This window comes from Poecilia formosa, unplaced genomic scaffold (genome assembly GCF_000485575.1).
Source record: "Poecilia formosa unplaced genomic scaffold, Poecilia_formosa-5.1.2 Scaffold363, whole genome shotgun sequence".
Lineage (NCBI taxonomy): Eukaryota > Metazoa > Chordata > Actinopteri > Cyprinodontiformes > Poeciliidae > Poecilia > Poecilia formosa.
Genome location: NW_006800302.1, coordinates 46,911 through 62,211, shown reverse-complemented (window position 1 = coordinate 62,211; position 15,301 = coordinate 46,911). Strand labels below are relative to the sequence as shown.

Below are 15,301 nucleotides of genomic sequence, written 5' to 3'. Positions count from 1 at the left end.
CATTTATCTTTATCTCTTACACAATATTTGTTCAAAGTAGAGCAATCACTGTTCTGTCTCACATTAACACTTAAGATGATTCACTGAAGCCACTAACTGAATTAAAAAGTAAATATTTATTACTTTTGAAACTATAAATTCAACATGTTTTGATGTACAGTGAATCCTAAAAGGATTGATAGGCTTGTTTGGATAATATTCTGAAATATTTTAATTTGATCAATACATCATTTATATTATATGTGGCCTGTTTAAAATTATTTTAGTGTTTCTCAATCAATGGAAAGGAAAAAACAACTACTTTCACAATGCTGGCTTTTTGTTTTGGTCAAACTTTGGAAAATGTTTTACTTTTTGTTAAAATGCTGACATGTCAGAATTCTGATATTAAGCCAGAATTATTTTTTATAAGCTCCAATCCTCTTTTGTAAAGCACATTTAAAAATCTTATTGAATCTTATTACATGATTTTTTTAAAATGTACTTTATTTTGAACAAATAACATTGCAAAGAAAGAAATTTAACACAATGATGTCAGATTACATTAAACATAAATTAACAGAGGAACAGTGGTATAAAAATATATTTAAAAAAAAAATCACAAATGCTGATGTTACCAAAAGATCTTGCTATTTAAAGTAAATAAAATAAATGTATAAATAAATATGTATTAATATATTAATAATATGTAGTTTTTAGTCCATACAAGCATAACGGGTCTGTTACAACTAAAAGAAAAATTAAAATAAACAATACAGCCTGACGGTCTTCACACCGGGCATCAGACCGAGTCCTGCCCTCTGACGTCATTTACCCGCGACGCCGCTTCCACGTTATCCGGTGTCTGTAAAGTTTGTGTTGGAGAGATTCCCCAGCTATGAGCTGCAAGCGAGCGCAGAATGAGAGCGGAGACTCTGACAAGAAGAAGAAGAAGAGGAGCAGCGTGGAGACCGTGGATCTCTGTGGATCCGTGGAGGAAGAGGAGGTGAAGCAAGCGGTGAAGGAGGCGTGGAGCAACAGGACCCACTACAGCAAAGGCTAGTGGAGCACAACGCGTTTCCCGTGGACTGATCATATTTGTGGTACTATTATTAGGTCAATCCAGACCCAGCTAGAGGTGTTGATGGGTGGGCAAATGGAGACCGCGATGGTTCCACTCTAAAACTACAATTTTGTGCTATTTGTTCACGTTGCTATGGCGAAACTTGACATTTTTGCCTGATTAAATGATTGAAATGGCGAGCTCTTTTTGTGGCAATCTTTATACCTGTCCGTTTTGTTACAATCCAAAAACACAAACCTTTGGTTTGTGTTTTTGGGCACATATATAATATATAATATTTAATGTATAAGATCCACGTTTCGCTACAGTAACTTTAACTCAGAGGTGTCCAAACTTTTTGGCTCCGGGGGCCAAAATGTCAGGTTACAACTACTCCGAGGGCCACAAAATGTTTAGTATTTTATATAATTAAAACTATTTTTATTTTTACTTACTAAAAATAAAACAAGCTAAGAACGCAATATTTTAGCGAAATAAGCAAAGCTATTTGTACAAAAGAGGATCTTGCCAGATTTTAAAAAAAGGCATATGCTAAATTTTTCATCTTTTTCTAGATTTTTTTGTAGAAAAATCTACAAAAAAATCTGGACATAAACTGTCCTTTTTAGCCACAAGGACAGTTTATGAAACTCGTTCCTGCATTTTAGTAAAAACCACTGGATGTTTTCGACTCTTGTTTCTAATAAAGTAAATTAAAAGCGAAACCCTGGATGAATACTTTGTGCTGCACATTACATTTTCCATATTAATATTTTAATTGTCTGTATCTTTCTTAAACAGCCAGGCATCAATGAAAATTTCACCAATGTTGATTTTAAATCTGAGTCTACATGAACCGGCAAACCAGTTTTGGGCTATTCTAGAACTGTGATCAAGGGCCGCCCAGAATTGTTCTGAGGGCCGCACATGGCCCCCGGACCACACTTTGGACACCCCTGATTTAACTGCTCTGACTAATTAGTCCTCTCTTTAAACCATTTCTTCAGTTCATTCAGGTTTACAGGTAGAGCTGTCACGATAACAAATTTTGCTGAACGATAAATTGTCCTAGAAATAATTTCAATAAATGGCAATATCGTTATTTTTGAGACCATTTTCAGCTAATATATTAATAATGGAACATTAATGCAATAAATTTTTTACTGGAACTGGAAAACATTTTAAATATTCACAATAAGTAAACAAAAAAACAATCAAAACATAATTAAAATCAATTCTGCAGTCTCTGTAAACTAAATTGTCCTTCAACAAAAGTTCTAGTTGAGACCAAAATACCAGACTGAAAGCTTTTGTCATCCAGTTTCTGGTAGACAGAGAGACAAATGGAAATTATTGAGCAAATGGAAATGATCATGCAATTAATTGATTTATTGCTTATTGTGACAGACCCATAGCGGCACAAAATTTGGTTCTAGTCAGAATACAATAAAGGACAATAAAATATGTTGTGAATTGTCACAAGTCGGTAAATGCAGTCAATAAGCTTACATGACTATATCTGGTTCTGTTAACATAAGTTTCATTAGAGGTTGAGATTTGTGCTGTTTTTTGGACTTGGGTTGCCAGATCTGACTGGAAACTGTCAGTTAGTTCTGGCAACCCGACCAGTGAAGATGAAAACCTTCCTCACCTCGACCTGATCCAACTCATAGTCAGTTTGGGTGGCTATGTTGGTCTCTGATTTATTTATTTATTTTTTATGTTAGAAATGTTTATTAGAAAGTTTTGAGTTTAATTCTCACTTAAACAGATAAAAAATAAAATTATGAGAAAATGTGTATTTTCCATTTATTTGCATATTCTCCCAAAAAAAAAAAAAACTCACTTATGCTTTCTTAAACATTCACATTTTAGATTTATTTGCAATTTTGATTAACAGAAATCGAAATTTCTGTTTTGATTAACATAATCCTCATAATAAATAAGACTTTCCTTATAATTGTGCACTCAGATTAGATCAGCTTTATTCAAACTTTCTGCCAGGAGTGCCAAAATCTATACCTTGAAGCACAAAAATGTTATAGATTTTTATAACAAACTCTTTCTTTATTTATTTTGTCTGCTCAATAATAGACTAAAAAAATATGATTTTATTGAAATCAACAAAATAGTTTAAGTAATTTTATAGAAAATATTTGCTTTTGAGGTTCCAGTTACTCCAAACTTAAGATCTATGCAAAAACTTAATTGATAAATGGAAAATCTATTTTTTGCACTTAACTTTTTGGTTTTCAAGAAAGTGCTATCTTTAAAAAGATGTTCCTCTAGAAGAGGAAACATGTACATCTGCATCAACAAACTGCCTGCAGGTCAGTCAGATTTGCTCAGTTCTAGATTTGAGGACAGTTAGGCCATGCAAAATACTCCACAGGACCGCAAATGGCCCCCAACCCACACATTGGACACCCATGATGCTACGTTCCTTCTTTTTCTCTTAAGAAAACAGTCAAAAAAGTTATTTTTAATTAATCTCTCATTCCTTAATGACGTTTGCAGTCATTATATCAGGTTAGCTGTCTTTGTACAGCTGGCCTTTAAAAATGGAGGTTAATGTATTATAAAAACATTTTGATTTCTTCTTGTGTAATTGTTGCTGTAGGAGATCTGGAGTTGGACTGCCACCCTTTCCCTCACTGCATAATCAAGAACTTCCTGAGCAACCAAACCTTTGCAGAAAACCTGCAGAGAGAGCTGCTGGAGCTCAACTTCAACGAGAAATCAAACGATCTGTACAAATTTAAACAGGTGACCATCAAACCCCGGTTTATTTCTCCCTGTATGTGGTCAGTTATTAATTATTTTGTTTATTCTCTTTAAGTCAGATGATCTGAAGAAGAGAAAAGAACCACACATTGCAGCAATAAGGTAACAAATACAATAAATCCAGATCGGTATGAAACATTTAAATGCTTTCTGTTAATAAAAAAGCAGCACATTTTTGCCAAGAAAGCAAGACATCCTGTTTCTTTTCACATGTGGGTTATTGTCTCACAGTGGAGGCGCTGATGTGACATTTAATGGGTGGTTAATCTCTTCTGCTCCTGCACCTGATCCAGAGCTTATCCCCGATACCAGACACACAAACCTACTTCTGCTGTAATCAATATTTCCTACCTGACAGAGCGGCCTCTTTTTAAACGAGTTACAGAGGCAGGTGCATTAATGATGACGGCTGAATTCAGCTCAAACTTCAGAGCAGACAAGAGGATTAACAGGAAAACATGCCTCTGCTTTTTCTGCTGTTCTACTTTTTCCAGATAATGTGAGAAAAATATATAAAGTGTAACTAAATTAAAAGATGCTTTCTTCTTTATACTGTTATTGTCTAACAGCAGAAAATCTTGTCATTAACTGAAGAGCAAACATTAATTCTAGTCATTATAAAATAATTAAATTGAGGCAACTTAAATGTTTTGACATTTGTTTTAATCTCTCTAAAAGATATTGCAACTGGATTTCTTTTACAATAAAAAAGTAGCAAAACAGAACTCAACTCACACCAAAGGAGCCATCTATATAATAAATAAAAAAATAAAAAATAAATGGGGCACCAGATATGTGAAAAAGACCAGATTAATAGAGCCAGTTCTTTCATACAGAAATTTAAAAAATAGTTTTATTTCTTTAAAAATGTTACAATCACTCACATGATTCTCATAACCCACAGTGTGGGAATCACTCCATTAGAGAATAAGCTTAAATTCAGTCATAAAGACCTCATATAAATCATATTCGGTCTCTATAGTTTCCTTCTGAAATTGTCTCATCTATATTTTATAAAAGCATGACTTATTTTAAGCTTAATGTCCGCAATGGTTACTAAAAAAAGATTTGTGTAACTAATATGATTCATTATTATGATTATTTATTCACAAACTGCCTATTTATTAATTTATGGATCTTTGAATTTGTTGATTTAGTGGTGGCCTCCACCAGGGGGCGCCAGAGATTGCTAACCTCTGATGTCATAGAACCGTTACTTGTGATAACTGGTGAAGGACGTTGATAGCGCTTCGTGAAGGCAGTGTAATAAATACCATGACGATTTAAATAAGTTCAAATGAGCTGCAGACCGGCTAGTGTTGAGGCAGTAAACAGTAGTTATTGTAATAACTGTAGTGAACATAAGAAAAACCGAATATCCCAGTTGTAGCTATGGTAAGCAGTTAATGTTTTATCTTCATGATTTAAAAAAGGATAAAGGAGTTATCCACCCAGGTATTCATTTCTACTCCTGAAAAAAAGAGATAATGTATGTTGACAGGAATTTAAATGTTGTTTATCTTTTTCTGTACTTGTTTGTCTTGTTGTTTTTGACAGCAAGACAAACGGAGAGGTTAAATAAATTAAATACATGAATAAATCATAAAGCTTATTTATTGTCATTTTTTTCTATTCACCTTCATTATTGATTTTCAAATTTCAAAATTCTCATGTTTAAGATATGTTTAATGTGTTGATTATGATTCTTAATCAAATGTATTGGATTAGCTTTCATTTTTGAGTGAATTTCGTTTAGAAAGCTTTACCAACATAGAAATCAGACATTCTTATAACAGAGAGCTGTAATTCTGGTTAAATAAAATATATAAAAACAAAACGAATTGTCTCCGTTCACAAACATAAGCCACTGATTTTATAAGCTGGCACACCTATTAATGCAATCCAGCCTTGGGGATTAAATGCTGCTATTAAATATACAATAAGAGTTGCCCCCCTCTGTTTGTGATCATCTATAATTCATGTAGCAGCAAATGTCATGGCAGACTGTCGCGTGTGTTTGCTGTCTCTGAGTTTTATTATTGTGTTGAGTGTTTCTTCTTGTTCTTCTTCAGGGCGGCTCTGTTTGGGCGTTTCCGCTCCTGGCTCGGGGACGTATTGGGGGTCGAGCTGGAGCCCACCGTGGATATTTCTTGTGCTAAATATGAGTATACAGGTGAGATTTAAACACAACCCCAGAGACTTAGAGGAAGTCGCTGCATTTGGTGACAGTAAATCGCGTTTTGTGTCATTTCAAGATGTTCTTTTGTGCCATGATGACGAGCTGGAGGGGAGGCGCGCAGCTTTCATTTTGTATCTTGTACCTCCGTGGCAGAGCAGCGACGGGGGCAGCCTCGATCTCTACTCCACAGACAGTAGGTACCTCACTCTTCGTGTGTGTGTGTGTGCGTGCGTGCGTGCGTGTGTGTGTGCGTGTGTGTGTGTGCAGCTGTATCGGTAACTGTCAACACTGTCATCAGGTAATTTCCAGCCAGAGAGTATCGTGAAGTCACTCGTACCGTGTTGGAACACCCTCGTCCTGTTCGAAGTGTCTCCAGTGTCTTTTCACCAGGTCAGGATTTGGGTTTTTAACTCTCAGTGTGGGGTTGGTTTGAGCTGATTTTGGGTTTTTTTTTCTGCAGGTTTCTGAAGTTTTATCACAGGACAAGTGCCGTCTGTCTCTGAGCGGCTGGTTTCATGGACCCTCTCTGGAGCGTCCTCCTCGTTTTAAAGAGCCGTCCATCCTCAAACATCCACACTTACCCAGAGATGTGAGTGCTTTTGGGGAAGAGAAATTAAAATCTCAGATTTTTACATACCAGATCTGATTTTTGATATTAATCTTTTTTTCTTGCTTACTTTTCTTTAAAAAAGAAACTCTAAATTGCAGAAAATATGTTCAAAAAGTTGGTTTTATTTCATTCACTCCTTCTGCGGGTTGTATGATGGAGTAAAAGGGCCAATTAAACAAGAATTGTTTAATTAGGATAACATACTAGAGCCAGACTCTATGACTAAAAAACATATCAAGATGCAAGTCTTTTCTATCAGTGGATATCAATAATTATTGATATTTTTTTTAGTTTTAAATATGTGAAATACTTCTAAGCTGATGTTGTGACCTTTCCCTTTCTGTCACTCCCCTTTATTCTTTCTATTTTTAAGCAGTTATGAGGCACAATAGTGAAAACTTGAACTGCTGTTGCTCCTCCAGTTAACAGGTTGTTGCTAGGTAACTAAAGAGTGAGTTGCTAGGTAACCAAGAGTGAGAGAGCGAGTTGATTCCACCAACCTATTTTAGTCAGCTTTGAGAGGTTGAGCAGCTAAAGCCGTTCCTCTGCCTACATCCCCCAGAATGCTGTGCAGCTCTGGACTGGAGTTCAGTAAAATTATTGAATATTCTTTTATCGATTATTGATTAATGATTTTTTTTAAAGTCTGGGTATGATTAGTACATACTACAGATGTAATTACTTTTGCTTTTTCCCTTGCTAGAAATCCTTTAAAATATTTGAAGTTAATCAATTAGGGGTTATATTTTATATGTTAAACAACATTATTAAGATTGGGTGATTTTTATGTTAATTTGTGTTTTGTTCTCAGGTTTATAGGATGTTTGTAAGAGAAAGATTTAAAAACATAACATTTTGTTACATTTTAATTTACCTTGTCTCTGCTGTAAAATACAGAATATTATCACAGGACATTAATAACTGTAAAAAAATTAAATTAAATTATATAATCGTGAATTGAAACTGTTTGTTTATTTCATTTGTATTGATTTTAATTCCAAGGTGTGCAGCTGGAAAACTAAAACTTACCTTAAAAATGCTTGAAAGTCCTTACATTTGTCTGCTTAGAAAACTCGATAAACTCATTTGAGAACTGTATGTTATATTTACACAAATTGTTTAAAAATTCATTTGGTCGGAATCAGTTAAATGTGACAAAAAAAAAGTAAAAACGGGGAGTCAGTAAGGAGGTAATGCAGCCCAGCAGTTGTGTAACGTAGAGCTTGCTTTTGCTCCTGACAGGAGACTGTGCTGTTTGAGTGGGTCAATCCTCTGTACCTGGATATTTCCTACCAAGAGCAGATCCAAACCGAGTTTGAAGACAGCTCTGAAATTCAGCTCAAAGATTTTCTAAAGGTAACAGCTCTGCCTTCATCTTCACTTCCCGTATCCAGGTATTCCTCCAGGTTTATTGTCAGATTATGTCCTCAGGAGGAGAAGTTCAGGGAAGTGAGTGAAGCTCTGCGACAGACTGGCATTCGGTGGATGAAGAGAGGTCCACCCAACAAAAGGTTGGTGACGTCGGCCAGCTCTGAGGTTTCACATTTAGCGGATTCTCATGCTAAATGTTGGCTTTAGGTGTTACGAATCGGCCTCTGTTGACTCCCTGCCGGAGTGTGTGAGTGTGTGCTGGGAGCTGCTCCGCTCAGAGGCCTTCTTCCTCCTCCTCTCCAACTTCACCGGCCTCCGGCTGCACTACCTGTGTCCGGCAGATGAGGAGGACGAAGAGGGAGAGACGAAGGACGACAAAGAGGAGGGGGAGGTTGCAGGAACGTCAGCAGAATCGCCATCATCGTCATCATCATCAAAGGCAGGCACCGACAAAGGAGGGAAAAGTATGTGAAAATGTTGGTTGAAATTAGGACTGCAACTAACAATTACTTAGATAAAAAAAACTGGCACATTCTGCAGATTTTTTATTTAACCACGCAAGCCTACATTACACAGTATTAGAAATACATTGCATTGTAACCAGTTTTTAATATATTTCTAATATATTTCTGGTTTATTTTAAATCAGAAATTAAACCTTTTTTTGCCTTTACTTGATAATTTGTAGCAAAGGATCCATCTATATATATATAAAAAATAATAAAAGAAATATATATAAAAAATACTTATAACATCATCATTGAAAAGCTCAGTTCTTTCGTCTTGACTGAGGTTTTTCGTTTTTACAGATTTTAAATTGGCTTAAGGTAAAACTATACCACTTGGGGAAATCTGGGTAGAACATATCAAGGTTTATTATTATCTTAAATGCAAACTATATGTATTACGTAACCCTTCAATGTTCATCTCAGGTGCAGTAGGTTGACCAGTAGGTTGACGTCACGACAGACACATTCAGGTTCTCTGCATTTATTCTAAAAAAAGAGGAAATCAAGTTGGTGGTTAACATCAGTCCAGCAGCTTCTGCCCCATTACATTCAATAAAATATAATAAATAACCCAGAACAAACCGCAAAGCAATATCTCCCAATGAGCAGTTAGCAGCAGTTAGCATTTGTAGCTAAACTGGGCAACATTAACAATGATAACATTTAGAAACAAAACACAAAACATAACAAATTTTCTCAGATTTCATGTGTGAAATTTGTACACTATCAAATTTATCCAGCGTATATTTTAAAATATAATACTTATAAAGAAAACACAGAGCTCATTCTGACAGTTACCGATGGCAACAGAAAAAGGGGGAGGAGCTGTCAGTTACCGGTTACTATGGTAACCACCAACTGCCAAGTGCAGCACACAGAAATTAAAACACCAATAAATGTCTGGAGAAACAACTTGTTGGCTAAACAAATTAAATTCAAATAAATAAATTTTGACAAACTTCACATTTAAAAACTTTGTTTCATATATATTGTACAGTTTTGGCTTAATTTCTGCTCTAAATATGTTGCTCTTTCAGCAAAGTTGCCGTTTTGTGAGTCTGTATTCTCCAATTTGAAGATTAATCGATCACTAAATTAGTTGAGGATTGTTTCACGTATCAGTTAATCATGATTAATCGGGTTAATCGTTTCAGACGTAGTTGAAACGTTTGCTCAGTCACAGGTTTGTTCTTGTGGTCTGTCTGATCTTCTTCTTCAGAGCTGAGCTCGCCTGTGTGTTGTGGAGAAGTGCGTCGCTGGTCTCATGACGGTTACACTCTGTTGCATGATGCTGAGGCTGCACAGGCGGAGTACGCTCTGGACCTCATCCTGCCGTTTGGCTGTGCAGGTGAAACCCAAACACGCGTACACAGTAAGATGACCCTTAAGATTTCACTGTAATACTCACAGAATGAATGTCTCACAGACTGGGAGGCAGAGTTTGGGGGTTTCACGTGTTATATTGCCAACGAAGAAGATGAGGAGGTGAGTTTTGACAGGTCTAAAGGCAAATATTTGCACAGCACATCTGTGAATATCATTAATTTGCTATTTTTCAGCTTCTCACTGTGTACCCAGAGGACAACTCCCTCGCTCTCGTCTACAGGGACAAAGAAACCCTCAAATTTGTCAAGCATGTCAACCACAAAAGCTCCCATGTGGACAGTTCCACCTGCAGAGAGTTTTATGACTTCTCTTTTGTCTACTATGAATAAACATATTTTTGTCACTGTGTATGTTGGAGTTTTTTCCCCCATAAATATTATGTTAGGCATTAAAAGATGGACGTTAATATTCATGTTGAACTTCATATTTTAGAAATATAGTATGAATATAAATTGTATTGGTAAATAACTAATTTTAACATATTTTTAGACAGTCAAAATAGAAATAATTGTATTAACATCCTGAGCTTGCCCAAATCTGCTGGTAAATGATCCAGAAAGACACCCAAACATATAAATAACTTTTTTTTTAATTCAAAATGGTTTCCAACTTCTTGTGTAGCAGAGTGACAGATTTAGCCAAGAATTCATATTTAGCCCATTTCACCTATTTCCCCTAAATAAAAACCAACATTTGGCTTGAGTTGCGTGGAGAAGCTTAAAGCAGGTTTGGAATATGTAGAGGTGAAAGTCATAGGTTACGGAAATCAATGAAGCCTCCGGTACAAACTGCACAGACTCGTAGTTCAACAAGATAATTGATAGTTGCATATTTGGCTCAACTACATAACCATATGTATGGTGGAAAACAAACACTGCAGATCACCTTGAATGCATAATGTCTACAGGGAAACATGGTAGTGGCACCATCATGCTGTGAGACAGGGAAGCTGGATGAAGCAAAAATATTGGAGGCTGTAAATGACTAAAGGTTCACCCGTCAAGCAGAACAACAATAAACATCCGGTCAGAGCTACAATGAAAAGGGTGCCAAAGAAACAGGAGCATTGATATTTAACTTTGTTGTAAATTGACAAAATACGAAAGACTTCAAGTACTTTTATGAGGCGTTGTTGGAAATTAATATAATCCTCTTCATATGATTGAGCCAATATGTCTACCTTTGCTTCAGGAGCTTGTTAAGCTCCTGAAGCAAAGGTAGATTTCTAAATGAGAAATCTTACAAAGATTTAGAAATCATCGTAAGATTTCAAAATGAGAGCCATTAAACAACCACTTCTTAAGCTGACAATATTATGATGCAAAATAATCCACACCAACAAAACCTGGGCAAAGTGAAACAGTTGTTTTTTCCAAAACGAAACTACTAAAATAATATATTAAATTGATTATCTTGATTAAAAAATATGGATTCCAGGAAATTAATAAAGCCCCAAAGGTTATGCCTGGACTGTACAACTCTTTCCTTTGGTAAACAAATCGGACAGACAGGATGTAAGTGAAAGTTACAAAGAAGCAGCATTTTAGCTCATAGTGTTGCTATGACACAAAACATGATCAAGCTAACAATTTTAACTATCTCCTATTGTATTTTGCTAGTATTTAAAAGATTCTGCTTTAGTTGTTTTATATAACTATTTAATAATAAATGCTGACTGATTAGTTTACTGGGTGTTTTGTCCTACATTAACTGGAGGGCGGACCGCCTTCTTCCTGTTGGCCACCGATTTTTTTCTTCAACACCATGCGGGTTTAACCAATCACAGGCAAGCTCGCTTCAGCTCAGCCAATGAGAGGCCAGGAAGTCACTTCTATGTCAAACAGTAATTTGTCAGGAGGAAGCACTGCCGAACAACATAAAAAAGTTTTTTTTCTTTTGAGGTAAGTTTGTCCCCACATTAAGTTTTACCTAACGACGTATCAGAAGAAGAGTTACTTAGAAGTCCCGCGAGTTTGTTTTTGTGTGTTTAAACTGCGCAGCAATAATTTAAAACGGTGAGATTTTTTTTGTTGCTGTGCGTAAGGTCTACTACTAGCATCTCCACTACAACGACGTCAACACAATGTTACAGAAACATAAAACTCAGTTTCTATCTCAGTCTGCATGCAATTAACGACACGGATCAATTACTGATGAATAGTTACAATTTTTAACAAGTAACCAACTTTTATTGTAACTTAAATCACCTGTAGCTTTGGGTCCGCTGGTGTAGCACTGTGTTAAGAACCCTGTTTGTTGGTTAATCTCATACATTAACAATGCATACAAGTTGTTTTGCAACAGCAATATGAAAAAGTAATATTGCTTTTCTAAAAACACATTCTAAAACATCATGTGTGTTCAAGTAAAAGCTTATGGAGTTAGCAGTAAAAACTATAATTCAATGATTAGCGTTGTTAACGTATTTATAGATATATTATTAATGAAAGACATTGTGTTCCTTACAAGTAAAAAAAAAAAAAAATACACCTTCACATTTCTCGCAGTACACCCACAAACATTAATACGTTGAATTGTGACTTCATGTGACTGAAAAACCTAAATTACAACCTAACTCTGACATGGAAAAAATTCTGCATTTTTAGAAGTTTTACAAATTAAATTATAAAACGTGTTTGTGCATGTGTATTTCTGACCCCCTTTATTATTGTTAAAGAAGAAAAGCATCCCTGCAGCATGTTGCTGCTACCAGCATGTTTCACGTCGTCATGATGTGTTTTGGTTGATTTTGTTTCCTTTGCTACATCCATCAAGTTTAGTTTTGGTTTCATCTGACCAGAGAATCGCTCTCCACGTCTTTGCCAAATTATGTTGTAAATGCTTAATATGTATTCTCACCTGAGCGCTGGCTGCCTTTCTAAACAATCGCCTCCTCTACAGGCCAGCCAGTTTTAGTGGGTTACTATGTCTTGGTAGTTTGTAGTTGTTTCCATGGTTATATGATTGAATGAATAGAAATGTTAAAATCTTGGGATAATGGCTGCACAATTTATTGCAAATTTACCATTTATACTCAGCATCCATATAATAAAAAAGTGCATGCACTGCGCAAACTATGAGCTAAAGATACTACAGATTCATGCTTGTTATTCCAATGTTACATTTTGTTGTGTTAGTCTGTTAATGCGACAAACATTGTTTAAGGAGGTCATCATGTTGTCGATATAAAAAAGTTTTTTTTTTCTTTTTTGCTAAAAAAAAATCAGGTGTAGCCAAAGGCAGCGTTTGCAATAAAATATTGTCATTAATTCATAGAAATAATGAATTAAATTATTTTTTATTAACTGGACACATTTGCAATTAACTCAGAACAGAAAGACATTAACATTTATAGAAAAGCATATTGTCAAAGCAAAATTTACCAATATTATTGTATACCATGTTTTCTTGCTTTATAAACTAACCGCACCTTAAATGTTTCTTTTTTTGTAACTTTCTCCATGATCCTGTTTGTTCACTAATGTTCTCTAACAAACCTCTGAGGCCTTCACAAAACCTTTTCAGATTTGTATTTGCAGAAAATATTTTAACCTTTTGCTTCCACTTTGCAATAACTTTGTGTTTATCAATTAAAATCTTAATAAAATGCAATAATGTTTGTGGTTTTAGCTTGACAAAATGCAAAAAAATTACAGAGTATGGAATAGTTTTTTAATTTTAAGGACAAATCAACTCATACATTAACTTAAACGTCTCTGTTCTTAGTTCTGTTCAGCCCAACTTGATCTTATTTAGTATCTGTAGGGTAAAGCTGTATTTGTAAGATGTTAGTTTCTTTCTAAAGACGAGTAATAATCAAGACACTCTAGCCACACTGGAAATATCTTTTTTGTACAGAGAGCGATGCCTGTTACATGCAGTCAGTAAGCTGAAGTCCTGTAATCCTTCTATGTTCCCTGTTTCAACATAATGCCTCCTGTCTATATAGATTACAATAAATTAAACCATTTCAGGAGAAATGAACCAAATTATAATCTCTAGTCTTATATCACAATGACACACGTATTGAGAAGGCAACAAAGTTCAACAAGATAGTTGATATAAGTCAAATGAAAATAAAAAGTAAAGATAATTTATCATCATCTGTTCGGTCCAGCTTTATATTTTCCTTCCATAACAGTATGAAGATCAATTTTAATACATTGATTTTCTTAATTAGTTTTTATTTTTACGTGTGTACCAGCAGATATTTTCTTTGATGTTTTGTAGTGTTTTAAGGGGAGTTGCAGTTCAGTGCCGCCTCTGCACTGACAGTAAGGTTCCGTTAATGTAAAATCTGGAATAACTGGGTGGAAAACCCCCAGATTTATAAAGTTTAGTAAGAAAATGTGGGAGAAGATAAGATGCTGGGCATACTGGTATCCAGAAACCCTGAAGTGAAAACTGAAGAGCGCATTAATTATTAATTAGATAATTCACTCGTTGACTCACTTCACTTCCTGGCTTGTGCCACTGGGATATTTACTTTGACTGGGAGGTTCAGTTAAAGGGCCAGTTGACTGACGGCAGAACGAGCTGTGAGGATTTTCAGGTTTAGATCCGATTCACTCTGAAATGATAACGTCAGACTATACCGTGTTTAAAATGACAGAGGTAAAGTGTGTTTTTATTGGTTATATGATAAGACAAACGTCCACTTTCACATCATTTCTACATCTAGGTTTTAACGGGGCAGAAAACCTTTTTCTCAGTATTTAGCTGGACTGTTATTACAATACAAACAATGTACCAGGGCAGTGGAATCAACGTTCTGCAGTGTGATAATAAACATGACGATAATAACTATTTACTACATCTTTTTAAATGTGTCTCACAGCAATTATAGTCCCACAAGCACAAATAATGTTCTTGAAAAGCATTCCCATATGTAATGTGCTTCTTAAGTCACATAAAGAAGTGGGATATTCATCACACAGTATCTATATTTTCAAATTTATTGGTGTTTATTGACACTTTCATTGAACAAACAGTGGAAAAAGTATTAAGCTATCAAACCTGACAATAAGGGTGTTTTATTTCTTCAACATCATTAATTGGAGTTCATCGTGACAACAATAAATAAAAATTGAATTGAATTTATGGGTTGAACGCCCATAAATAAAAATAAAGATTAAGGTGATGGAAATGAGCCATTTTAAAGTTTTTACCCTGAAATATAGGAAAAGATTGATATTATACTAATAAGGTAAGGACACAGCTAACAATTATTTTAGTAATCGATTTATTCTGTTGATTAATTGACACATCCTCCAGATTTCTTATTTAATAACCACTTAAAGCTCTTTATAGAATATGAGAAATACATAAAAATGAAAATAAACAATTTAATTCCTTTTAAAATAAGAAAATAATTTTATTGCCTAAAATGCAATAAAAATTAAAGCTTGTTCATTTGTAGTA

At 35.0% G+C, this 15,301-nt stretch overlaps 2 protein-coding genes across 2 annotated transcripts in view; both read left to right on the top strand.

The window, feature by feature from the left end:
* The first annotated feature begins 753 nt into the window (after positions 1-753).
* On the top strand, positions 754-10,228 carry ogfod1 (2-oxoglutarate and iron-dependent oxygenase domain containing 1). The gene is made up of 13 exons (XM_007574836.2): positions 754-1,037; positions 3,663-3,808; positions 3,882-3,928; positions 5,899-5,999; positions 6,082-6,198; positions 6,304-6,395; positions 6,466-6,594; positions 7,858-7,971; positions 8,047-8,126; positions 8,194-8,450; positions 9,714-9,842; positions 9,921-9,979; positions 10,054-10,228. The coding sequence occupies exons 1-13, from the start codon at positions 878-880 to the stop codon at positions 10,207-10,209; spliced, it is 1,587 nt and encodes a 528-aa protein (XP_007574898.1). The 5' UTR covers positions 754-877; the 3' UTR covers positions 10,210-10,228.
* Positions 10,229-11,680: 1,452 nt separating this feature from the next.
* The window catches only part of tradd (tnfrsf1a-associated via death domain), a 15,217-nt gene continuing 11,596 nt past the window's right edge, over positions 11,681-15,301 (top strand). Inside the window, exon 1 of the mRNA XM_007574833.2 lies at positions 11,681-11,781. The gene's annotated coding sequence lies outside the window, so the exon portion shown is untranslated. The remainder of the gene's footprint in view (positions 11,782-15,301) is intronic.

Coding starts and splice junctions, on each gene's coding strand:
- ogfod1 (XM_007574836.2), top strand. CDS start 878: ATGAGCTGCAAGCGAGCGCAGAATGAGAGCGGAGACTCTGACAAGAAG. Junction 1,038..3,662: donor CAGGACCCACTACAGCAAAG/GCTAGTGGAGCA, acceptor TTGTTGCTGTAG/GAGATCTGGAGTTGGACTGC. Junction 3,809..3,881: donor ATCTGTACAAATTTAAACAG/GTGACCATCAAA, acceptor ATTCTCTTTAAG/TCAGATGATCTGAAGAAGAG.